The 27,243-nt window shown below is 37.9% G+C and overlaps 1 protein-coding gene across 1 annotated transcript in view; it reads right to left on the bottom strand.

The window, feature by feature from the left end:
- Positions 1 to 27,243, bottom strand: part of LOC150081696 (zinc finger MIZ domain-containing protein 1-like) — an 811,610-nt gene that overhangs the window by 366,143 nt on the left and 418,224 nt on the right. The window contains exon 6 of the mRNA XM_090378811.1: positions 23,805 to 23,949. Coding sequence (XP_090234937.1) covers positions 23,805 to 23,949 — 145 coding nt within the window. The remainder of the gene's footprint in view (positions 1 to 23,804; positions 23,950 to 27,243) is intronic.

A 27,243-nucleotide genomic window follows, 5' to 3' on the forward strand; every position in this document is an offset into this window, starting at 1 on the left:
CTGTCTGGACCAAAATGCCGCACAAAAAAATCTTTCGCAGGCAATTGCCCTCTGTGAAAGGAATCATGGGGTCAAGCAGTAATCGTGTTACGTAATGAATACTGCTGAAGCGTAACTTGCTAGCGAAAATCTAGAGCAATACGTGGATGCAGTGTAACTGAATTACTCCACTAAAATATAACCAACTTTACAGATTTAACACGATACACAGATGATGATTTGATAGAACTTTTTTTTTTTTTTTCCCCCTTTATAACTTTCCACTACGTTGAGTGCTACTCGGATACCTCTTCGACGGCCTGTCTGACGACTTCCTCCCCTTGGTTCTCCGTCATCCATTATTCATAGTCTGTGACCTTTCTTTGTTTACGATCGCGAGACGCAGCAAGCTACGGACACCCCGAGTGGGAGCAGACCATGAAGGTCACCCGACCCAGGGAATGGTCTAGGCATCGCACCTCAAGCGCGTGCCACAAAGTCAGCGATGTGACACAGGGTATGGGGGAAGCAGAGAATGAAGGGGGTGGTACGATGGGTATTATACAACGATTACTCATTGCTGACTTAATCAGAATAAGAAATGACAATCTAACTTGATGAATGAAATCTGTATTTTCATGCAAAGAGACGAAGCACTCTATTACCCTTTTACCACTGATTTCTAATTTAAATTTATAAATAATTATTTGCAATGTATCACACGACAGCCAGGCAGCGTTCCAGATCTAGAAAGACAGTGAACCCTTTAAAAACTTGACGAATCAGCCTAGACATATGATATAATACATTGCGCCTGCTAGACAATACGAGTGGTAGGATTAATTTCATGTTTAAAGGCAATAAGAGGTATTTATTTTTATACAAATAACCCAACTCAGTTTGTTGGACTGTCTGTACAAAAATTGTGGAGGCATAAATACATATTAGAGACGCACATTTCTTTTCTAACTAGGTATAATTAATTAAATTTTCGCACCTGCGAAATAACTATTCTTCAAAACTGATTGCTTCGACTTCGAGCAACACCAAATGAAACCACACAGCTTGGTTTTCGCGGTAGTAAACTATATGGCTGATTACAAGGTAAACATCTCACTTCCTGAGAAATTAGATGATGCTCTTGAAAATAACCAAGTACACCGTGGTTATCTTTACAAATTTCAATCACCATAAAAAGATTCATGTGAAATGGTAAAAATCAAGTGAATAATGAATTACTACAGTAAAACAGTGATAGAACGTGACATCTTCCACTCATTGCTGACTTAATCAGAATAAGAAATGACAATCTAACTTGATGAATGAAATCTGTATTTTCATGCAAAGAGACGACTGGGGTTGGTAGAAGGGATTCATCCTGTACCCAAACCCAGACTTTTGCCATGTAATCATATAATAATTCCGCAAAAGGTTTATTATAATTCTATCAAGTAAATATATTTCTTGATGTACTCTAATTTTATAGTTCTAAGTTTTGGACACTAGTGTATACACAGAGGTAGTCCGTAACAAGTATTTATATAAAATATGTAATTTGAACTGCATATTTACATTCATGATCATTTGGGCGTTCCTCCCATGCAGTCTGTTCTGATCACCGAATAATACATTTTCGGTGATCGTGACTGAATATTCCCCATGCAAGTGTTTTATGGGTAGATTGGGATTGCGCCATTTTAACAAACATATACAAACCATAGCTATTTTTAAATAGTTCGGGTTAATATTTGATCACAACGAAATCATAAAAGTGGTGCCAATGTTTTTGATAACACTTAGAAACGAAGATTGCTAAACAAAAGGTAAACAACAAATACAGGTGAGTAGAGTGCACACAAAGGTTCTTCCCGCAATGTGACTGGGGTTAGGGGTGTCCCATCCGCCACGCGCATACCCAGACGCGTGCGCGCGCACACAAAAAAATGGGAGGGGAAGAAATCAAATCCAGCATCTGTTCTCAATTCTTTCGTTTGGTTAGGTAAGTTGGCTAATTATCTTTCTGACGACTATCCTGTCTTAAAACAAGCACAGAAAAAGTGACCAAAAAACAGCTAAACAAACAAATTTAATCTCTGTAAGTAGCTGGATTTCGCTTGTGGTCAGAGATCACGATTCACGGAGTTCAAACGCATGTACTTAAGGCAGTTTTTAGTTGTAGAAGAGTTAGTTATTAGCCCTGCGGTTCACGAGCGCAGTTATAATAATCTACCTTTTGTATACTCGCAAAGTAGGATAAGATCGTTGAACAAATAGCAGGGTTGCGAGGGAGATTTAGAGATGGTGTCAGCAGGCTATAGCGATTATTCAGCTTGACGTCTTTCTAAGAAACAAGGAAACTCTGGCTGCTCTGTTATAAGTCAGGTAGCCTTTTGATGTATCTTAAAGACTCATGAAAAGCACTTTAAAGTAAATAATACGATGTCTAGAAATTAATAGTAGTTTAATAGGGGCATCTGTGGCCTTCCTCTATTCACTATTGCTGCTCCAATGGGAGAGAAAAAAATTAAAGTTAAATGAAGTGAAGTGATTTCATGATATAAAATACTGATAGTACTAGGAGGAACATTTGAGCAAAGCGTGTTCTACTAGCATTAAGACTATAGCAGGGAAAAAAATAGTGGGCGGCTCACGGTTACTCACTTAGTTTCCCACTCCATATGCGGAAGAGAAGGTCAAGTGAGTAACCTTAAGCCATCTATTGTTATTTTTTTTCCCCTGCTGTAATAATAATCTACACAGTTTAAATACTGAAAACTATAAAAAAGCTCAAGATAATCTTTTTCGTCGTTTTAGAAAAGAGAATCGTGCGAAATATTATATCGCGCGATTCTTTCATATTTTTATACAATATTTATCATACTTGTCAACGACATTGTGCATTCAACATCAAAAACGGCTATAATTCATAAGTTACAAGGAATTCTTTTATTTGCTACTGTACAAAAGTCATGACACTTGGGAAGAAGCTGTTTTAAAAGTTTGCGTTGCCTTGCTAATTCATTGCGCACGAAAATAAAAGTAAACATTTTGCCTAACACCAACAAATGACTTGAAAAAAAAAAAAAATGTCTTCTTATTTCTTATTTATTTCCAAGCTATTGTCTTTTTATTTTGGCTTTCCTCTATTCTGTATTATCTAAATGAAACCAGTTTATTTCTGTATTATTTAAACCAAACATGAGTAACTGTTAAATATATTCATATGTAATAAGGGCACTGAATAATCTGCTATCTTCATTACTGCCAAAAGTCTCAAAATAAAGCCTGTTACAGATTCAAAACACAAAACATCTGGTTTCTTTCATGGACCACGCAGTGCACCTTTCCAGGCCTAACACACGCACAACGTCGAAATGAGTGATACAATCTTATTAAAACATTGAAAAGTGCTCTCACGAATTCGATTGCCGACAAGGACGGATTAAAAGAGCACGAGGCAAACAGACTGTTAAAATACTTCATATTTTATGTTATGCTAAAACGCACTGTTTTAAAAGGTAACGATTTTCTACTGCAAACAACTTTACGTCGAACTTTGCAGCCAGGAGGGAATGACCGATCATTTTCTTTCGGTGTGCTGCCACTGCATGGCAACTTAAGAGGAAAACACGCATACAGGTAATAAATAACCCTGACTCTTTCTTATCCCAGTCGGCTTCCATCAGTCTCACAGCAACCATACTTTCATGAGTCCTTGAGTACCGGCGCAACACCATTTCCGTGTTGCTGCAGGAGCAGATATAGTGCTCTGCTTGCTTCTCTCCCCCCAACCTCTTTCTGCAACACCCCATCACAGCTTCTCGCATTTCGTCACAGCATTGATCCTATTCCTGGTTAGTGAGGATGGCCTGGAGAAAGCAGCTAAGGAGGTGTGCGCGGGCGCGTGCACACACTACTAGATGACATACCTTTTATGACCAATGAATGGTCATGGATGCCTAGCTTTACGCACCCTAACGTCACTGTTAAAGTCGTGAACTTGGTAGCCAGCCAAGTTTCCTTGATATGTAATTATTATTCGCTAGCGGTGTCACGTGTTTTTTGACCTTCCCGAAAACAGTGAGGAAATTTAATACTGTAATTCTGGGACAATTTGGCAGAAACACCGAAAAGTGCTGAAGTGGATTTTCAGCTACATTGAACAAGGAAAGCCATCCGGATAAAAATCACACTTCTTCCTGGCAACAGCAAGGCATGCTCAGAAATTACGAAACACAGCTTGCCTTCATCAGCCTCACTGAGCAAGTAAGAACCATCCGCTTGATAGAGAGTTTACCTAATCATGCAGTCGTATGTTCAAGTGATCGCCAAAAAATATATCCGCTAATTGAATTCATTCGTTTTGTAGTGTTACTTGAATATCGACTATTGGTGTGCTTGTAATTGTTCAGCCATCAAGGGTGGCTTGATGGCTGAAAACAGTGAGAGTAAGTTGTGCTAAAAAGCTGAAGATTTATGAGGTTTTTACGTCACTGTCGTAACCTCTCCTGCGACGTGACAGGAAAATGAATACAATTACAGAGATAAATTACAGTTTGAACAGCGTGTTAAAGGAATCGAGGTTGTAAGCAACTCATCTTGCATTTTTGAGATTAAACTAACACGCTACAAAAAGAGAGGCACAGCAGTGGTCAGATTTCAATGTCGTATTTGTTTGACTGAAACAAAACAAAAACGAATAATACACGCAAAAAAGTCAGTAGTAAAAACCGCATGGAAATAATCGGTAAATAAATTGCAGGAAAGCATTGTGGACTCTGCAAAGCTTATGAAGGTATTTTTTCAGCATGGCTGGCCCTAGTTGATTGACGTAATTTATTCTGGAAAGAAAGTATTCGCTTCAACATAGGAGGTGCCAGGGTTTTTGCTAATGCCACTGAGGAGGAATAGCAGTTCTCTGCAAGTTCGGGAGATTAGGGAAGCCGGTACGCTATCGACTCAGGTGAAGTATGGGAGAAAATTACATTCGTACCATCTCGGAGGGCTTTTGTGCTACCTTTAATTATTCAAAGCACTGAAAGGGGAAAAACTGTAATAAAAGAAAAATCCACCGACCATCTACGATCACGTAACGGTTGTTAAAAGGAATAACGTACAAAACTTGTCTTTAGAGTAATGGCAGGACCATTGTAAACAAATTAAATGGATTTAAACTTTTGATCAAGTCAACCAATGCTGATGTCGTTGAGCTTACCAAGACATGGTGCCACCAGAGATATAAAATGGCAAATTTCATTTTGATGAATGTTGTGTGTTCAACAGAGAGGGACCGATGGTTGGAAGAATAATGCTTCTCATCAAAAACTGGATACAAGAATACTCCCTGAGTCAGATCAAGGTAACATACATGTTGAGTCAGCCTGGTGTGAAATGACTTGCGGTAAATGGAAGATGATAGCAGGGGATATGTTATAGGACAAATGCCTCTGAGGAGCACAAAATCTCTTTACGTAGACTGAATGTTTTATTATGCGCAAATTCAACCTACTTCATATACGCTGAAATACGTGGACTGTACACAATACGGTAAGAGTTTTCTGACCAAATTGGGTGATTGCTACTGATTTTGACAAGTTCAAAAAGGGAGAGAGTGTACAATTTCCTAGATCTCGTTCTCATTAAGAAGCCCAGCAGTAATGCCAGGTTCTCCTTCTCCCTACTAAACCGTTAACAGAGGGGGAATTTTAGATACAACCACAAAATGGGCTGTAGAAACCTACGTCGAAGTTAAAGGCGAAGGCTTCAATTTCAGGAGAGGGACTATAATAGAATGGGAAATTTCTGGGGCCCCGATTAAATGGTGAGATTACTGTAGGCTGCCAGATACAAATATGCAATGGGAAAGATTCAAGGTATTTATCATCGAAGCCACAAACGTATTAGTAGTCAAGTTCCGTAAACATAAGATGCCAAAGTAAATGAAAGGCGGGATTAAGAGTTCAATTGAGCAAAAGAAACAAGCAACGGTCAAATACAGTTATTCATAATGCAGATTTATGTTTTGTTGCATGAAAATATAACAAAACTGACGGGCAAAAGCTTATTACGAGAAAGCACTAGCAAAGAGAGATAAAAATGGTGATAGGGAATTCTTACGTGTGAATTTAAAAATCGAGTAAATCAAATAGGTCTCTTAATGGGTTACCCAACAGGAATGGTAGATGAGTTCAACTGATACTTCTCAACGATATTCACAGTCAAAACCAAGCTTGAATCTCTGGAGAATGTTGAGGCAAACTCCTTAAAATAAGTATACTGATATCAGAAAGTTTGTTAAAAAAAAAAAAAAAAAAAAGCTACTGAGGTGAAAGGAAGTCAATGCTCCAGAGGAGGATGGTTATTATAATTAGAAAGGCTGCATATTAGTGCCAAACTATTAGCAACGATAATGAGAGTGCCATCAGACTCCAATATCTCCTTGGAATGGAGAAGTGCTAATGTTTCCCCAGTCTATAGAGGTGGTTCTAAAGAGGAGTTGGGTTACTATAGGCCAGTGAGTTTAACTCCTTTTGGAAAAGCATGGAGATTATGGATAAGGATGCGATTCACAACCATCTCAACAACAATATCTTGACTAGATCCAAGCATAGGTGGTGGGCGGGGGGTCATGCCTCAACAATCAAGCAAATTACTATGATTCAGTCATTAAACAATCTTGACGTTATATATTTAGACTGGCAAAACTTTGATATCGTCCCTCAATAAAAGACTGCTATATAAACTATAAAAAAGTTGTAGTTATTTGTAAGATCGTACGCTGATTGCAGGGTGGTTAAAAAGGGAGACAGAGAGTTGTCATATATTTTAAATCTTCAGTCTGGTTGGTTGGTTTTATTTTTTATGGCGTATTGGCAGCTTAGGCCATAATCGCCTAATCAATTGCTAGTAGGGAGAAAAATGTCACTGTCCCTCTATGCACGGTGATAGATCGCAATTTCAATATTGTATTCGGCATGAAACCGCACCTAAAAAAGATGTGGAGCTTCTAGAGAATATTCATAAAAAAGCCACCAGGTTAGTGATGAGTGCAGATCAGTGCATATATGAAAAACCGCTTAGAAGTGTGGACTGAGAAGTTGGACAAATGAACATTAAGAGAAGATCTTATTGATATGTATAAGGAAAGGGCTGAATAAAGTGAGTAAGACAAGTATTGTATCCTTCGTAGGTAAGATGAGAACCAGGGAAGTATAAATTTAAAATCTAAGGGTTTAACAGAAGAATACATCTCATGAGGTTCACATATGAGCAGCTGGTTGTCGAAAACTGGAATAAGTTTCGCCCCAGTGTAGAAAAAGCAGTGAATCTGGTAAGTTCAAAGTAGAATTGGGTGGTTATCTCATGGAAATAACATGAATATTCTGTTTTATTTTATTTTTGGGTCGGATGCAGAAAATAGTCCGCTTCCTTCTATCATTTGGCCTTACTAAAGTTGACTGCATAAAATTCGTTGGAAAACATATCTTTTAATGATAAGTAATAACGAAAATGTTACGAAATTCATATTTTTACGTCCTTCTGTTCCGTTAGCGAAACGAGTTAAAATGCTACAGAATACCAAGTAGTCCTTTCTTTCTCCAGTACAAATGTCTCGTATTTATAGTACAACAGAGTCTCGATAACCCTAGGTAAATATAACCAGAACTAAATCCCTTCATGCGGAAATTTTAAAAAACCGTTTAATTTTTAAATGAATAAAAATAATAAAAAATAAATAAATAGATCATGTAATTAATAAAAAAGAATACAGATAAAAAATGCTAAAATGGAACATTTACCTTTACTTTATTTAGTTCCCTAAAAAGTAAAACAATTAAGAAGTGTATCGAAATTTCTTCAACCGATGTGTAAACAATTTTTAAAGGAGAAAAACTTAATTTACATATTTTGTAATAAGGATTTAAGTCGGATTAATGGGATTCGAATTATCGAAAATACCGTACGTTCAGTCAGCTATATTTTCTAATGAAAGACGAAGTTAAAATGCTTATTCATAAGAAATCTTTTCTGAACGACAAACAATCCACCTACGTAATAATTCAACAACTGCCTTTATGTTAGACGTCTATTTCTGAGTTAAAATAAAAAAAGGGGGGGATATATAGAGGTTCCTCCCCCCTCCACAATCTGCTCTGTGTACATTTTGTACCTCTGGGGAAGTACGCACGACAGCCTCAACCACAGCCTAGGCGTTCACAATAATTGTCATCGTACTCGAAAATACTTACGGTGTTCTTCCTCTTTCAACAAGGTAGAGTTCCAAACCTTAATGCAATATTTAATTCAAATCGAATTTAACCCAGTTATACCATGACACGTAAAGGGGACAGAGAGAGGGTAATGACCATACTCTTAAGTCCCAAAAGTTTCACGACTGCTTTTTTTTTTTTTTTTTTTTAATTAAGTTATTGAGATACACCAGAAGTACCTTGCAGTAGGGATGGCCTTCCTGTCTGGCACATGCAACAATTTCCTGTTTATGTCTTCGAGCCGTTTTGTTTTGTTCGTCGAACGTTGCACGGGTATAGGCAAGCAACGAGTGAACATCAAATTTTGTTCAAAACTGGGCAAAAGTGAAACTGTGATTTGTGCTGATCTTTGCAGACTCCATGACAACACTGTCATTACTTCCATTACTACCAGAGATGAAAGTTGATGCTTCTCATATGATCTTTCAACGAAATGACAGAGTTAACAGTTGGGAGGAACTATCACTTCGCTCGAAAAAGTTCGTAATCAGAACTCTGAAGTGAAATTCCTACTCACATTTTTTTTCTATGCAAAAGAGGTGTGCATAAGGAGTTTGTCGTTTCAGATATAACTGTTAATCAGGTCTTTTAAAAGAATGTTTTACAACGCTGGCTCATGAATTGGTAGCCACCACCTTGAGATGCAAAAATCTGATAATTGGTTCCTCTTGCACATAACATGCGCCCATTCGCACAGCACTATCAATCCAACAGACATGCCACTATCTTACCTCATCCAGAGGATTTATTCTGTTTACAAGGCTCAAAAGAGCCACAAAAACCATCGCTTTGACGATTCCACATATCAAGCAGCTGTAGCAGAACGAACAATATTCTCGAAATAATTCCCAGTCTTTAGTTCTCCAGCAACACTACACTGATGTAGATGGACATTACTTCGAAAGGGTAAAGCGCCATTAGTTTATAAGTACTTAAGTTTTTTTTTTTTTTTTTTTACGATCAGTTTTGGAACTTCTGGCGCAAAAGATTTAGCAACTTTCGTAAAATTGGTCCGATATGGATGAAATATTGCATCAAGACTTGATGCAATATTTCCACGTAACCAGTAGATCCTTTAACTCCTGTAAGGTCCGTGGTTGAGACGCCGCAGATCGGAGTTACTGTTCCAACACAAACCACAGATACTAAATGGGACTGATGTCTGGGGAATTTGGATTTGGAGGCCAGGGCAATAGTTGGAAGTGTTAGTCATGTTCTGCGAACCAATCTCGAACAATTCGAGCGGTGTGGCATGGCGCATTATCCTGCTGAAAGACGGCACCGCCAGAGGGGAAGACCGTTGCCATGGAAAGGTGTACCTGGTCAGCAATGATGTTTAGCTAGATGGTAGATGTCAGAGTGCCTGGCACATAGATGGCTGGACCCAGGGAATCCCAGCAGAACATCGCCCAAAACATGATACCACTGCTACCGGTTTGTTTTCGTCCCACGATGCATCCAGGCGCAACAGGAAACGTGATTCATCCGACCAGATCTTCTTCCAATCACTCAAGGTCCAGTTTCGATGCTCGCGTGCCCATTGTAGGCGCTGTCGTCGGTGAACTGTGGTTAGCATGGGCACTCAGATCGGCCTGCGGCTACGCAGCCCCATTTTCAGCAGGGTTCGATGTACTGTGTGTGTTATGACAAATTACTCCCGTCCCGTCGTCATAACTGTGTATTATGACTCATTATTCCCGTCAGCATTCCAATTACCGGCTAGTTGCGCAACAGTCTCCTTTCTGTTGCCACGTACCATCTGGGAGAGCCTTCGCTCACCTCGAGCATCGATGGGCCGTTGTCGTTCAACACCTCACTGGCGGTTCGTGCGCCCCCCCCCCTCGGACCACTTTCGTTAAATACTAACCACGGTTGACTGTGAGCATCCCACCAGCCATGCCGTTTCGAATATACTCTGACCCAGTCGTCTGGCCATTACAATTTGGCCTTTGTCAAACTCACTTAAGTCCACTGCCTTTCCCATCTGAAGAACAAGAGTAACACTGATTAACGGAACTCAGTATCAGGTGTTTTTTTTTTTATCGTGTCCCGACCCGCGCACGCGCCGTAGTTCACCTGCAGTTGCTTCGATTTGCATAACGACTCGCTGGTCATAATGTTTTGGCTCATCGGTGTATAATACTAATACTAATGCAAATAGGTTAATTATATAAACCAACTTCTGCAGTTGGTCCACGAAAGAGGGAATGGTTATGATGAAATGGAATGGTTGAAAAATTCAAACATTTTCATTGTAATGAATTCTGAGTATTTGTTGACACTGAATTCTTTTCACAAGTTTGAACAAGTAACAAAATTAAGAAAGCCAAAAGTTGTTTCCCTACTAACAGTCTGGTTACATAGTTCATCATCTTGTACAATAAACTGGATATGCCAAGCATAAGAAAATCCCATATTAAAATTTGCATTGGGTTCAGGACAAACTGAAGTTTGAATTTCTACTGTTGTATAGTTTTCGGGACTTCAGCGACTTGGACCATATTGCATCGTGCACGTTATGTCCTTAAACTGCGTGTGTTCTGCGGTCGAGTTGCTTGTTGCCGGACAAAAAATACGAGTTTTCCGGGGGGGGGGGGACCTTGCTATCCACGCCGAAAACCGACTAACACAATCAAGATGTGAAAGAAGCTCATAAAGATTCATCATGGCATCGACAGGATTTGAACTTGGGTCTTTACCACCCGGTTTGGAGAGGACTGCGATTATATCAACTGTGCCACAGCGAAGGTGAATTTCTGCTGATATCAATAAAAACATTAAAGACGACTGCATTAAAGAAAATTACCTTTTTTTTTTTTTTTTTTAAGATGTACTTACTATTCATAATATCCATAGCCAGTCAGTCAAAACTTTGGGGTTATGTCAATAATCGAAACCAACTCCTAAGATTCAATAGCCAACCCTTTTTTAAAATTGTTTATTAATTTTATTATCTAAGCCTTGTTAACCTTATATACCAGCAGTGTGCATAGCTAGTAGAGAAAATAATTTCTTAAAATACACACCTTAAAAAATAGAGTTACATGTACTGTATATCTATATTCCTGAGAAGAGATATGGTGTTAACAATGTCATTGCAACTGCAGCGCAATGAGCGATACATTCTTCGTAACTGCGTGCGGATTTGAATGCAAAAGGGCATTACACACGACCCTCAGCCAATGGGATCACGAACCAGGCATGGCAGAGACTTTAGGATGAGTACATGAAGTCTGAAAGTGAGTTATTTTGAAGGTGACCACACTCACTAAACGTTACTGATGAAATATCTTTTTCACAGAATTTGTCTGGTTATTTTACCGTCAAACCCCATGTTTTGCTTAAAAGAAATAACACCAACCCGGGATCAAAGAGTAGTAGAATGTTCAAATTACATGACACTTTTCTTGCCAGCTCAGAAAACCCCTCCGACTTCGCGCCATCTGTGTCCCAATCCAGATGACAGCTGCTAAAAACTTGAGAATAATAAAACGATCCAGAATCGTGCGTGTACTGAATTTTCTGAGAAGTTCGTCCAGACCAAACCTAAAGATCGTTCTTCATGAAACGTTTAAAACGAAATTTTCATTCAGTGAAGGCCTCATCAGCGTTTATTATTATCACACATATGAACCTCCATGGCCTGAAAATGCAAGGAAATTCCCTCCTTCAGTCAAAACATGATTACAATTTTCATAATAAAAAAAACCTTCCCAAACGAATTTATATTCCAGTTGTGACTGTGGTGACGCGCATGCTCCAATCCGAGCAAGCTTAGCTGCACACTTAGTTGGATGTGCGCGGCTACAGTAACGATGAAGTTGTTAACATTTCTTCCGCTATATGGCTGCCATAAACTTTTTTTTTTAGGGTCTTACAATAGAACTATTAGACTTATGTAATTTGTACTTTGGGAGACTTCGTTTATTAACTTCGAATCCATTTCTTCACTTTTGGACCCAGCCATGCGAACATTATTTGAGAGAGAAAATAAAACATTCGGTTCTTTTATACTCTGGTTTCCTCTATACTCATCAGGCTTATAGCATCTTATCTCACGTCCACTTCCAATTACTTTCCGAAGATGCTTGTTTTACTGAACGAAGATTGAGTTCCGCTCACCTGTTGACAGATGATGGCAGAAGTACTGTTCCACACGACTCACACTTTGATTACCTCTTTCGACCAACAAGAACATCAAATTAGAAAACGGAGCCGAGACAGAAGAAAGAAAACAGAAGAGAAAAGAGACAAAGTATTGACATTTCCTGCAGACATTCTAAACGTACATCTAAGCGTTAAATAGTTATCTCTTGAGTACTATCGTGAAATTATAACAAAAAGGTTGAAGCCATCCACTGCGTTAATAACATCAAATAATTTTAATCACACCACAAAAACTGCATACGGAAACATTCATATCTTTCACGTCTGAAACCGGTGAAACCGGCCAAAGACGGTGAAACTAAAGTAAATAAGTTTCTGAAAACGGCATTATAGACGGATCTTCATTGTCTCAATAGGGTAGTCGAATTTGTTGCATTAGAAGGTTGCATCAGCATCTTGTAATGCAACATAAGAAATCTTCTTCATAAGAAATCTTATGAAGCATGGAGCCAGCTTGTTTTCGATGAAATCTTATGTATTATGGATGTAGCATCTCCATGCTACATAAGATTTCTTTCAACCAAATATAGCTTTATCTGGGATGGCTGTTAATCTGTAATAAGAAAGCATTGAGGTGTAACACTTTATTGTGGTTGTTTGTTTGTTATTTGGTTTTTAGGAGCATTAGTAACTAAGGCCATATTGCTCCGGGGATATGCGATGGTCATTCCTTGACCTTTCCGCATCCTCCGTATTTGGTGGTCACTGGCTCGAATCCCGGTCTAATCAAGAAGCGTGTGCTATGCACTGCTGCTCCTGCCCACCTGGATACGGAGGCGCCAACACTTTATTTGTCCATTCTCTACACACTTCATGAATAAAAATTACCATGCCTCTTTAATATCTGATAGAACTGCAAGTAGCATCAAATGCACGAATCGAGTCTCTTTTGCGCCTCAGTAATAAAGATTAAAATATAACATACGTTGGTTGGTTGTTCTAAACAGTAATAAAGATTAAAATATAACATACGTTGGTTGGTTGTTCGTTTGTATTTTTCAGAGCAAAGCAACTTTTTCCACATTTGTGCCTAGCATTTTAAGAAAAATAATGTTGTTTTATCATGATTTATACCTTGTTGAAATGTCCTATTAGTTTTAGAAAAGTAAATACATTGTCAATGTTAGTATTATCGCCAATGATTTGCGATAAGGTCAGGAAGTCCTGCATATTTACAGGAAGATGGAAGGCTGTTTGTCTCGTCATATGGTAAGTGGACATTCTATAAAAAAAAATGTTGCACAGTGAGTTGTGACAGCAGCAGTGGTGCCAATTTGGAGGAATTGCTTTTGTAAGTACAAGTGTGAGAGTATGTCCAATGCGTAGTCTTGTGAGTATGACTTCTTCGTGCCAATTTATAACTGAAACTCGACTTCCATAGCTGGGGTTCCTGTTTTATGTACATAAGTTTATTTGGCTGATTTCGCCAGATTTGTGCCCATTGAGTGGTGAAATCAGAATGTGGGACTTTACAGAGCAGTAGATTTGTACTTGTGGGATTCTTTGCTAATCGATCAGCACGTGTGTGTGTGGAATAATCACTGCAGATCTTCACTTGGGTATCTGTTTTAGAGACTCTATATATTAGAAAAATATTCGGAGAACTGTGACGAGCAGGCTGCGTGTATCTGTTTTATATTGATGTTTGCAAGAGCACTTTTCCCCACTGTTGAAAACAAATGTAGCAATTAGGAATGGAAATTTGACATGGTGTATTCGTTAAATAGTACTATTATCGTCATGTATGTTGTCAAAGTTAGGCGTCTCCGTAGCCAGGTGGGCAGGAGCAGCAGTGCGTAGTACACGCTTCTTGATTAGACCGGGGTTCGAGCCCGTGACCACCAAATATACGGAGGATGCGGAGAGGTCAGGGAATGACCACCGCATATCCTCGGAGCAATATGGCCTTAGTTGCTAATGCTCCTAAAAACCAAATAACAAACTCCCCAGGTCACTGCAGAAAGAACTCTTAAGAATATAAAATTTTCTAAGGTAGATTGTACGGAAGTATTTTTGATATTTTCTAAGAAGTTAAGCTTTTTATCAAGAATAAGGACAAGGAAACGTATGCTATTTCCTAAAGATACCGGCTGATTTCTAGTCTTATTTCTGTATCTAAGTGCATTTTTCGCTTCTACAGAATGTATGTGTGTGTGTGTGTTTTTTTTTTGTAATTGCGCCCTCTACTTACCTTTTAACGTCATCTGCATAAAGTAATGTTTCAACTGTGTCCGGCAAGTCTTGTAATAGAATTTATTTTGACTGCAAATAAAGTAGCACTTAGAACTGAACCCTGAGGAACTCCTTCAACATATATTTGTGACAGATCGTTATGATAATTCACTTGGAAGGTTCTGTGTTTCAGAAAATTTTATATTAAAACTGGTAAGTGTCCTCGCAAATCAGTTTCGAAGGTCAGTAAGAATGCCAAATTTCCAGTAGAGTCGAAAACCTTTTATATGTCAAAATTGATCATAATTAGATGCTCTTTCCTCAGAAAAGCATTTCGAATACTTGTCATGAAGTCCAGCGATGATCTATTTTATACGAAAACCATACTGATTTATGTTTAGTACATTATGGGTTTCCAAGAACTAGGTTAGTCGCTTATTCACCATTTTCTCCAGGGTTTTCCCAAGACAGCTTGTTAGGGCTACTGCTAGATAATTTGTTGGATTCGTATGATCTTTTCCAGGTTTGGAAAAGATTATTATAGAATGATCGCAGGAGCCTGGATAACAGTTTTCCATATAAACTCTATTGTATAACAGAAGTAAAGTATTTAGAGATTTTTCACAAAGTTGCTGTATCATTTAATAATGAAATCCATAAGGTTCTGCCGCATTCTTCCTCGACTTAACCAGAGCTTCTTTCAGTTCTTCTATATTGAAAGGCTGGTTATATGGAAGTTGTTGATTCATTGTGAAGTTCACTTTTTTCATTTTTGAAAAGTTGGTACGAATGCATTTGCAAAAGTAGCCACCAGAATATTTGCGATTTCCTAAGATTCAGTGATATCCTGTCCGTTCCAGTTTATTAGTGGAAGTGGAACCGAAAGATATTTCCCGCTGAGTTGGCTGATTTTATTCCATATAACACGACACGATTTCTGTTGATTGTGGAAGCGAAACGTATCTATGACTCCTTTTTATTCTTATGCTGTATCTGCCTCTAGTTCTGGCTTTTTTTGAAAATTTTAAGACTGATGGTAGTTCGGTACTTTCAGAAGAATTCAGAGCCTTATTCTTTTCTCTTCTGGCAATACTGCATTCGTTATTCCATAGCGGCACGTTTATGTTATTTTCCAGGTGATCGGGTACTGTAGCTTTGGCTGCCATTAATATTCGGTTTGTGATATAAGTTACAGCAATGTCTATAGACTGGGTAGTGATTATTTGTTCATCTATTATCACAAGGGTTGTATATTTTGTCCAGTCAGCTTTATGGAATCTACGTGTTTTTTGTCATTACGATGTATATATAACATCACTAATATTCTGCAGACCACAGGGGATGATCACTTTTAAGGAGATCATTTAAGATTGTCCATTCAAGGAGTGCGTATGAGACTGGCGAACATATGGAAAGGTCAGTGACAGAGGCTGTGGGTAAATGGGATATATGTTTAAACTCTGATGTTAAGGAGTGAAAGATTTTGCTCATTTAATAATTTTTCAATCAGTTTTCCTTGTTTGCCTTCATCGTGAAATCCCCACAGGGGATGGCGTCCATTTATATCTCCCATGATACATACGGAGGGTGGTAGCGGAGTCACTAACTCTTCAAGATCTACATATGCGTATCATTGATTGAAAGGAAGGTAAAGTGAGATCAGTGTGAATGTAAACTGGACTGATACTAGCACTGCAACTCCTTACAAAAATGTTTGCAGGTGAATGCATTTACACGGGATTCTGGAATCAATTAAAATAGCCACTTTGCCATGTGCACCATTGGAGGGAAATCGGTCTGTCTGTATGTATCGTAACGGCTCACAGTTGTTTACTTGTGGAAATTAGGTTCATTCTTTGAAGGCAAACACCTACCGGATTATATTTATCAATCAAGGCACGAATTTTCATCGATTTTATTGCGAAAACATCTAAAATACCAATGTATTATTGTATGCATTATATTGGTTTTGTATTTGACCTTTTGTGAAAGGTGGTCTACCACTATCATTCAGGTTTTCTTTCTTTTTTGGAGAAATAAGGACAACTGTTCGTCTCGTCCTCAGCATATATTTTTAAGGCTGGTTCATCCAAGGCTTCGTTTTTGTCTATATCCAGATGATCATGGCCAGGGGTTTTTTTTTTTTTTTTTTTTTGTTTCTAGATCTTTAGCATTTGCGATTGGCTTCGAAATAGGAGACGTACCTGGCAGAATTGTAATTGGGGCGTTGATGGCTTCATTGAAAGTTGGTGGTGAAGACGGTTTTAGTATTGAAGCTAGCATTGAGTGGGCCCAGTCAGCTCTAGAGATGTTTAGGAGGAACTGAAACATTGGTTTGAACTGCAGTGATAGTAGTAGAAAAATCGTTTCTGTTGTTGAATGTGTGTGACACTGTAACTAGAGATATTTGTTTATTTTCTTCCAGGTAAGTAACTTTACGCTCAGTTTTGTATTTCTAAATCCCCATCACTCTTTTTCCATGTTCATAGTCTTCGGAACAGGCGGAGTGATTGTCTCTACAGTTTGGCCATTGTAAAGATTGTGCAAGATATTCAATAAGTGTATTCCTTGGATCCACACGAAGCATATACTGCTGTCCCTCGACATACTACCTGTGAATGTCCAAATTTCTGGAATTTGAAGCATCTGATAGGGTTCGGTATATTTGGTCGGCCATGACAGTTCAGTTTTCCTGCTTTTACAGAAGTTCGTGGATTTGAAAAGGTTAAACGTTAGTATTATATTTCTGGTTGGAACTAATCAGCCATCTTTTAATTAGGATCCTCCTGGCCTAAATGACATTTTGATTCGACAGTTCCTTTGTAATTTCTTCGACAGATACATGTAGAAGGTCCCATTCTGTTATCTACTCCTTTTGAGTAGGCACTTGTATGGGAGTTCCTCCAAATATCAACTTAAGGAATTGCTCTGAGTGCCTCTGTTGCGTTGTTTCAACAAGCAGGTCTTCTGATTTTAGTCGGCGATCCATTTTCGGTGAGTCAGCAACATTCTCTAAACATTTTATGGAGAGCATTGACTGGAAACATTCACTACGCAAAAGATTGAGGTAATCTCTTACTCTTTTAAATATATTGTTACAACTTAGAAGTTATTGAGCCCTGTAGCTCTCTGTTTTTACTAAACATTTTATGTATCAGAAAAGAAGAGAGCTTGCTAACTGGCTGGTCAGTCAGTGAATGTATAACCAGAAAGTGAGGACAGACATTCTTATCTGAATCCTACGTTTGCCTTCTAGCAGAGGACAGATTATTATCTTCCTGTTCTGTAGAATGTGATGGGTCCTTCGGCCCGCAAGAGGAATCAGTACAATCCATATTCGCTCCTTTGAGCCCTCGACAGGTTACTTTTCTGCCAAGATTTCCGACCACGAGGGAAGGCAAGAGCAGTGTCTGGTGTAACCAAGCGAAGATTACTAAGGATCAGTTATTACACTAGGAAAAAATAAAGAAAAGTACCTTTCCTTCCTTGCACTTTTCAAATACTTTTTGGAAAAAAAACAAGTTGCTTATTAAATAGAGTTTTACTAAAAGCAGAAAAGTAAAAGAAGAAATCTTTATTGCATACAAAATGCATATGCCGTACACAATACCCTTCACGGCTACAAGCCAGGGGTTTACAGTAAAGGTTAATACAAGGTAAAAGTCTAATATAAAGGTTACAAAGGCTAATACACTGCAATAAACAAGGATCAAGAACTAGCCATCACCTCAGAAAAATCTCACTTGACGAAACAGAGTAATCGCTAAGTCACGGATCACTTGGGGCTCATAGCCACATAGGAGAGTCCGCAACGAGGAGAAAGAAAAACAGTTTCGAATTCCTGCTTTCAATGTGCAATATAGCCATTCACACCCAGGGTTCTAATAGTGTTTAAGGCCATTGGAGTGTCTGCAGAAATGGTCTCGGTTCGTTGGAAGAATTTCTCTAGTCTTCATCAATCGAAGTTGTAGAGTCCCGCCGTCAGTTATTCCTGATTTTGGTTTTTCAACCGGCACAACATGCAGATCAGCCCGTGAATACACACTTGTAGAGACAAAATACACAATAGCCCAATTTCCCTTAATAGCTGACGCGCCTAAAACCAAACAACAATTAGTAGTATTTAAAAATGTTTTCTTTTACATTAAATCAACCAGAACAAGAAAGGACGCTAGTCGACCCTTGAGAAAACTATCGGTTATGCGCATGAATTGCAGCACTGAATTCTGATATAACTGATCACCAGCTGATAAACATTTGAAATTTGCTGTACAGGGAACCCAGAGCAGCATTGCAAAGGTTGTTGAACATCAGTAGAAAGCTTACAGGAATACGCAGGAGTAAACCAGGGCAACTGTATAAGGGAGTATTTACGTGATAATGCATGTCACGACGTTGGAAAGTCCGCCAAATAAAATTCGTCTGCGCAATTTCAAATGGAATGTCCTACTTCATTCAGCAGAGGACTGGCTCCGTCATCTTGTCAAAGATTGGTTTTATCGCACGATACAGAGAAATAAATGTAATCATGTATTCCTTTGTGTCTAAACAATCTTGGTGGATATTGAAAAATAATATAACCGTACTAACTACGCTATATTTATTACCATCAAGCAATAAATTTAGAAAATATAAGTTCCATCTACTTAACTATCCCTTATTACACTTGATGCATTAACGCTTGCTTACTATCGAGCAAAAACAGAATTATTCTCCCAACTCCTGGATGAAGTGAATTATCCAACGATTAGCACACAAAAATACGGATGGAGACAAGTTAGCAGCACACTTCGCACTGTTTAATTTCCTGTGTGCAGCTAACAGCCATTTTCTGGACGAAGCTGCGCTGTCATGCTAGTTGCTAGGCAGCGACAACAATATTGTGAGCATATGAATAATCAAGTGCTTCCCAGCTCGTACCTTCTTTGACATGGAAACGCTTTTTATTGGAATAAGAAGCTCTTTTGTAAGGCGAATGGAAAAAAGAAAGCATTCTGCTGAGTACGTGCAACTGATGGTTAAGAATACTGTAAAGTGTGTGTGCGTGCGTTTAATAATCACTTATTAAATAATTGCATGGCCGGTTTTACAGACAAAAAAAAAAAGTGCCTGTCTTAAGGTAGGCTTAGCTATCTCATTGTTGACTTGAAGTACTGCAGACGACAGATGTGAACAATGTAACCTACAGAAACAATGTAACTGGTAATACTGAATGAAACTTAAAATATTGGGCAAAGGATTTTATTACCTTTTAAATATTAAAAACTGCTTATACTGGCTGAAAAAGATTATTTTCCCCCCCTTCTCTCCAGAATTGAGATCAGTGTTCAACATTCAGCTGTGCCCATTGCCACTATCATACCGTTTAAACAAGAATCCAGAGGAAGGGCTAAAAGGCATTTTAAAGATCATTAAAGTCACCCTAATTCATTGTTTCTCAGTTTAAAACGTCTGCGTAAATTAAGGTAATGTTTCTTTGCGGTCTAATTAAATTGTTCGTTACAGAAATACCTCATCACGCTAGATTCAAAGGAGCAACTTCGTCCCTCTCATAACTGTCTGAAGAACATACTGCGAGTGCACAGCTACAACCCGCAAGCAGAGGAAACATGGATGTTCACATCACTCGTGGATGAGAAATGAGGGCTGTGCTGCAAGGAAGCCGTTGTCGAAATGCGCGGAGAAAACGGGTCAATTGGATGATCCAGATGGGCCAACAGCGGCGAAGTTGAAATGGGCCAGGGAGTCCGCCTCCTTTAGTTCGAGCGGGCAATGGAGGACTAACCCACGGATTCAAAGGGTCAAACTTAATAGGTGGCCCGAAATAAATTTTAGAGTAAATTGAGGGTCTCCCAAATCCATAATTCCTGCTGCAAATACCAATGAATTTTCTGGAATAATCGACGTATGTTGTTTTAGTTTTCCGCCATTAACACACCTTAGTTTTCATCTTTAGCACCCAAACCCCTTTATCATAAAGGGCTAGGTTATTTAATAGCAAATGGAAGTTTCATGTAACAGTAAAATGTCACCAGGAGTGGTAACAGAAAACAAGTTTTAACTGGAATAGTGTGGGAGGGTTATTAACATGCATCGCCTTGGTAATGTAAGTGAGGGGGGGGGGAGAAGATTCGGTTACAAATAACCAGTATTCTCAGTGCATCTGGGTCAAAAGAATCATGAAAGCTAGTCCCCACCTTAGGACCATAGTATTTAAAGTTCATACAATAGAATATGTAGACGAACTAACTAGTATTTCATGACTTTCTTCACTATCAGTGAAAATACACAACGGGTACATAATCTGGAATGTGCGATCAGCACTTTCATATATATGACAGATATGTTTATTAGTCTACGACAGCGGTGGCCAACTTAATTTGTGATGCGATCTACTTTATTTCTTCAAAATGTGCCGCGATCTACCATCTCAAGAATTTCATTGCACATGGTTAAAAAAAGTTAATCAACACATATTGAAAAATGTTGCTTATAAATTTTAAAATTAAATACAATTCAGAATTCTTAATTTAAATTCATACGTATTTAAATTTTTAATTTATGTGAAGTTTGAGTCTTCATATCATCTGCCAAGCTTTCAATATCGAGGATATACTGTGTAAAACCAGCCGTAAAGAATCTTCTGTAATGAAGTCCGTAAGAGTACGTATAGCGATTCTTCGTCTTTGTTTGTTTCAAATAAGAGAACGCCGACTTACATTGATGTGGAACCAAAACAGGAATTTAAAAGTTCACTGCATTTTTTTACATTTGGATACTTTTCTTGGCAAACATATTTCCAAAAGTCTTTTTTGATTATGATCTGGCTTTTAGGAAGATAAATATATTGAACAATGTCTTTACTTTTTTTAAAATCACTGAATCTGGTTTCAAAATCATCCATAACTTTCTCAATTTCAGAAACATTTCTCACTATTAAATCCAAAAACAGGATTTTTTGCAAATGATCTTGCATATTTGCAAAATGATCGAATTTTTTTCTTGGAGATCCTTAGCCATTGCCAAAAAGTGATATTTATATGTAGAAAAACTACTAATCATGTCACCCACATTTTTTTCCCTTGTAATTCCGAATTCAGATCACTTAATTTAGTAAAATCTGCCAAAAAAAGCCAGATCACACAACCACTCCGTATCTTGTGGTGCTGATAATCATCTCCCCTTTGATCAACAAATATTTTTCATTCAACAAATTTCAAAATCTCAGTAGAAACTTACTCCGACTCAAACACTTCACATCTGTGTGTAATATCAGATCTGGTTCATTTTCATCGAGTTTCATTTTGAAAAGTCTCCTTTGATTAGATTGTCCTCTGTTGGAATTCACAATTTTGAAAGCTATGTCCATAACACTTTTAGTATTTAAGCTTTTGCTGGCTAACACTTGTTGGTAGATGATACAGTGGTAACTCAAAAAAATCGGAATTCATCATCCTTTAGGGTCAATTTTGGCTACAAGAGTAGTCACGTAGTTCAACGGATTTGTAATAAGCGTATGCAGTGGGGCGCATAATAATACCATTTAGATTTTGACTAATCTACTTTTTAATATATATTTAAAGTTCGTCGTGATCGACTTGTTGGCCACCCCTGGTCTACGACATAAAAACTGTTTTAAGACAAAACGAAAGTTATATTCTGCACCGACGTGACATAAATAGGTCTTCCCCCACTGCTCTTTTCGATAAATTCAAAGAATTAGTGGGAAGAAACACAAAAAACACTTTCTGAGTGCGCTATATTTTTAAACAGGACCATTTTGGTCATTCAGATCAAAATAGACTACATGATTAGGATTAATTTGATAGGGGAATAGTACCAAATTAAAACTGATACTGAAATTGGTGACGACAATTTGTTGTTGTCATTGGTTTTTAGGAGCATTAGCAACTAAGGCCATTACTGCTCCGGGGATATGCGATGGTCATTCCCTGACCTTTCCGCATCCTCCGTATTTGGTGGTCACGGATTCAACCCGGAAGACGAACTAAAAATTGAAAATGGAAACGCAAACTAGATATTAAACAAAAAAAAAAAAAAAAAAAAGCGATTGTCGCTATTTGTCCTCGTTGCATAATCACGTTAGTATTAGGTGAAAACTATAAATAATAACCATCAATGATGTCGCACGCATTTCTGCAGGTGAATGATTTTTACTTTATGCAACGCTGCTACGCTTTTATACAGAAATACTGGAGCTGTAATATTTGAACGAACATAACTAAATAACATAAGATGAAACACATATTCTATGAAATGCCTAGAGATACAGGGCGTTATAGTATTTAGGATAAATCTCATGCATGAACAAACCTGGGTGATCATTGGCGAATCACGGCGAACTTTAACAATACCAAGCAATCATGTGAATAACACTAGTCATGGGCGTCCACAGGAAGGAGCAAAAGAGGGCATTCCTCCCTTCCCCCTTTGTAATTTGAAAAAATAAAATACACAGAACACTTTATGATAATGAATAACATTTCACAATTATTTATTGATAAATGTTATTTTATTTAATTAAAACTTTAATAAACACGTTTTTACACTTTGAAAGATATTCGACGTAATATTTTTGACTATCCTTTACTATAAAATTCTCTCTGGTGGCCTCGTGACTGGCGCCCTCTATTGAACAGTATATAAAGTTTGGCAGGGCACTTCGAATACTAAAACAATAAAATCTATTTATTGTTTTATATAATAATGATATTTTTTGAACGTAGATTAACCAAGAAAATAAATTTCTGTGGGGGATGGTCGTTAGTTTTATGTTTCAAACTTAATTCAATCCTTTATCAGAATAAAGTTATGGAATACATATATAGGGATAGAAAAATATAATCGACTATTGTTTCAATTAATTTCATTTTGTTTATACACAGAAGCTGCTAAGAATTTTCTCTGTATGTAAAAAAAGATGAGGAATACAGCAGTGTGGTCATGCATAACACATTCCTATACATTTATTTATAATCATAATTAAATCAAAAGTTTTTTTTTTTTTAATAAATTTTTTCAGATTTTTTGGGACGTTCTAGGAATCTATGCAAAAGCAAAGGTAGATATGTTTTTGATTTTCTCAGATTCATCGATTTCTTCCATACATATCAGAGAAATCGCAAAAATATGCTTTCATGAAATATTTAACAGATAAAAACTATACAAACATGCAAATAAAAATCAGAATCTCACCCTTGAGGAACCGGAGGTAGGTTTTTCTGTAACGCTTGGTGCATGTTTGGAGGCGTCTGCTGCAAGGTGGCGTCACCGTCGCGAGTTTTCTGATGACGTAAGAGCAGCAGGCGTCCCAAGTCCTCACACCACAAGGAAAGAAGACCTGAAATAAAATATAAAGCGTCAGTTTCTATAATGAATGCATCGAATTATGGTTCAGGTTAATAAAGTATATTAAAGACGTTAACAAGTCGAATTCTTAATAAAATTCATACAATCAATATGAAAACTAGTCTGAGGCATCGCCGCTAAAGATTTTCTGAAGTGATATCAACATTCTGTTCTATTCTATCGCTAATTCTCACACTTTATTTTACTTCTGGAGAGATAATTCATCCTGCAGGTCTACGCAGTCCTATTGAGTTAGTACACCAGTCAGCCTACGTAATTGGGTTTCCATGGTGAAGCTGTAAACAAGACTGTGTGATTACTTATTGACATCTTGTTTACATTTCGGCCTCGATGCTTGACTGGAGGTATATCCAAGGAAAATTATAGACTCGGGTAATTAAGCCTCCTCTCCACAGAAGTACACGCTGCGATTGCTAAAACTGTAGTATTTCTATTTAATGTAATTAATAAATATACGTCGTTCTGAAAGGGGATAGTAAAAACAGAGAAACGAGCGAGTTATTCCAATCGACTTGATTTCCTTTTTTTTTTTTAATTTATGGTGGAGAAGATCTAATTTAAAAGTACTTCCAACTTTTATTATTAAATAAAACATACATAAATATTCGGCTCAAGTTCAGTTAGATACACCAATGTTTATACAAATAAAATATGCGATATTCGTACATAACACATACACAGAGGGGCGGGGGGGGAGAAAAAAATGGACATCTCACCCACCAGGGAGCATTTCCTTGACAACCGCTATTCTAAAATGGCCTTCATAGAAATGAAGTGGGTGGGAAGGAATGAGCTTTATAATAGCGCTAGCTGTTTGGGTTTTGATGGGTTGTCATATTTTGTGATGATGCAAACAAGTTGTTTACAATCGACTGAATGCGTTTGAAATCGACTGAAGTGACAATGGCTTTGGTTTTTCCGTTCTCTGTGTGATTTCGCTTTTGAAATACCGAAAATGCTGTTTATCCGAATACATTAGTTTTTCGAATATGAGACTACTAGTTTCTTCCCTACGGCATTAACTTGTTTACGTGAGAAAAGCATATACAGCAGAAATTTTGAATCAAAAGCTTGGTATGCAAGAAACTGAATTTAACATCAATGGACAGTAGACTGTAATGAACGTTACTCCCGAGCAGGGCTCCTTCAGGATGATCAGAAAAGTGGCAGCTATGTTTTGCAGCAAAATAAGTTCCTACACTTGGGGAAATAGCAACCCCAAAATAGCTTGTACACTTGGTGGGGATGAATTAAAAACAATAGAAAGAAAGGGATCTGGAAGTTACGATACGGGTACATGTGAAATTCTCTTATCTGTGTAAACAGGCGACCAGGAAAGTCCATGGTCATAGATGATTTATCGAACCTGTAGAGATAGGGAGGTCATAATCGTACTGTATACAGCAAATAAGACCGCATTTGAAATACTTTGTTGTTGTTGTTGTTATTTGGTTTTTTTTTTAGGAGCATTAGCGACTAAGACCATATTGCTCCGGGAATATGCGGTGGTCATTTCCTGACCTTTCCGCATCCTCCGTATTTGGTGGTCACGGGCTCGAACCCCGGTCTAATCAAGAAGCGTATGCTCCTGCCCACCTGGCTACGGAGGCGCCGGAATACTTTGTCCAAGCATGGAAGATCTCATCTGGAAGAAAGACATGGGCGTCTAGACATGGTCAAAGACGGAAAACTCCGCATGGTGAGATCAGGCAAAAAGGGCCATCAAAACGAGGTAAGACTTCGATTATATGGGATATAGAGTTAAGCAGCCAAGCACATTAGAGAGGACTTAGCTGAGGTTTATAAGGCTCTGAGAGGGGTTAGTAAAATAAATGAAGGTAGAATTTTCACTGTTATAAAGAATTCCAGAACCTGAGGGCCATAAATTCAAATTGCAGGGGAAGATGTTTGAACTGGATTGCAGGAATTTCTTTTATTCAAGGAGTTGTTGATTTCTGGAGCAGGTACTCTACGCTGCCAGTTGGAAGCAATTCAACAGTTAACTGGAATGGTTAAATGGAAAACCTACGTGAGGAGGAAAGCGCATAATTAGTCTATTTTCTTCTCTACTTCTATATATCTATTTAATATCTTCCTTTATGTTTTTTTTTTTCATTTATTATTTTTCTCTTTTTTAGCATCCTGCACTATATGGCGAATGCTAATATATTAACCATCATCAAGATAATATACTCATAAGATTGTTATTTGGTTTTTAGGAGCATTAGCAACTAAGGCCATATTGCTCCGGGGATATGCAGTGGTCATTCCCTGACCTTTCCGCATCCTCCGTATTTGGTGGTCACGGGCTCGAACCCCGGTCTAATCAAGAAGCGTGTGCTATGCACTGCTGCTCCTGCCCACCTGGCTACGGAGGCGCCTACTCATAAGAGGAATTCTCGAAAATTGCAGGTCCCTAAATACCCGCCAATTATCAAGTACGTTCTTCATAAAAATAAATCAACAATTTATACCACATTTATGAATGCTTCGATGTTTTTACAAAGTTCGATGTTGAAAATCGAATTTCAATTCTTATTGTTCTTTTTAATGTTATATTATGATGTCCACAAATGGCGGTGACAGGAAAGTTTTAAAGACAACACAACTTTTGTTCAGGTTAAAAGTTGGTTCCCTCTGTCTTCCACTCTATATAGAGAGGAAGACGAAGGGAACTAACTTTTAACCTGAACAGACCGACAGGACGCCTATTAAAAGGATGAATAAACGGAATAATGAGTTCATAGACCTCCACTGTGATTCGGGAACACACACAAGTCTTGTGTTTACGGAAATACCTGACAGTTCTATTCGTGAAAATTTCTGCGAACCTTGGTAAGAAGGTTAAAAGTTTAATTCGCGGAGAGAAAGAAGAAAAATGTGCTGAAGAACGTGAACATACCCGGCATTAGGTATTGGGTGACACAAATTCAAGGACTGAAGTTCTGCAAAGCTTCTATAGAGGGCGGAAATATCAATTCCGAATGATCGTACAGTAAAACTGAATCTATATATGTTTTTTTTAGAAAAAAAATCACATCTTCTTCAGTAATTGCCGTTCAATCTGAACAACATCTAATGGTGGATTTCACGGCAAGGCACGGGTTGCAAAAATTTTTTTAATAAAAAAGAAATTAGTATAGAATAGTGGAGCTTTTTTTTTTTTTTTTTTTAACTGTTCTATACTCCTCCTGGGATCTTCATCCTGATTTTATATATCTTTCTCTCGCACATAATTGACCACACCTAAACTTTTAAAAATTAA

This window comes from Mastigoproctus giganteus, chromosome 8, assembly GCF_048544385.1.
Source record: "Mastigoproctus giganteus isolate SK-2022 chromosome 8, ASM4854438v1, whole genome shotgun sequence".
In the NCBI taxonomy this organism is placed as follows: Eukaryota; Metazoa; Arthropoda; class Arachnida; order Uropygi; family Thelyphonidae; genus Mastigoproctus; species Mastigoproctus giganteus.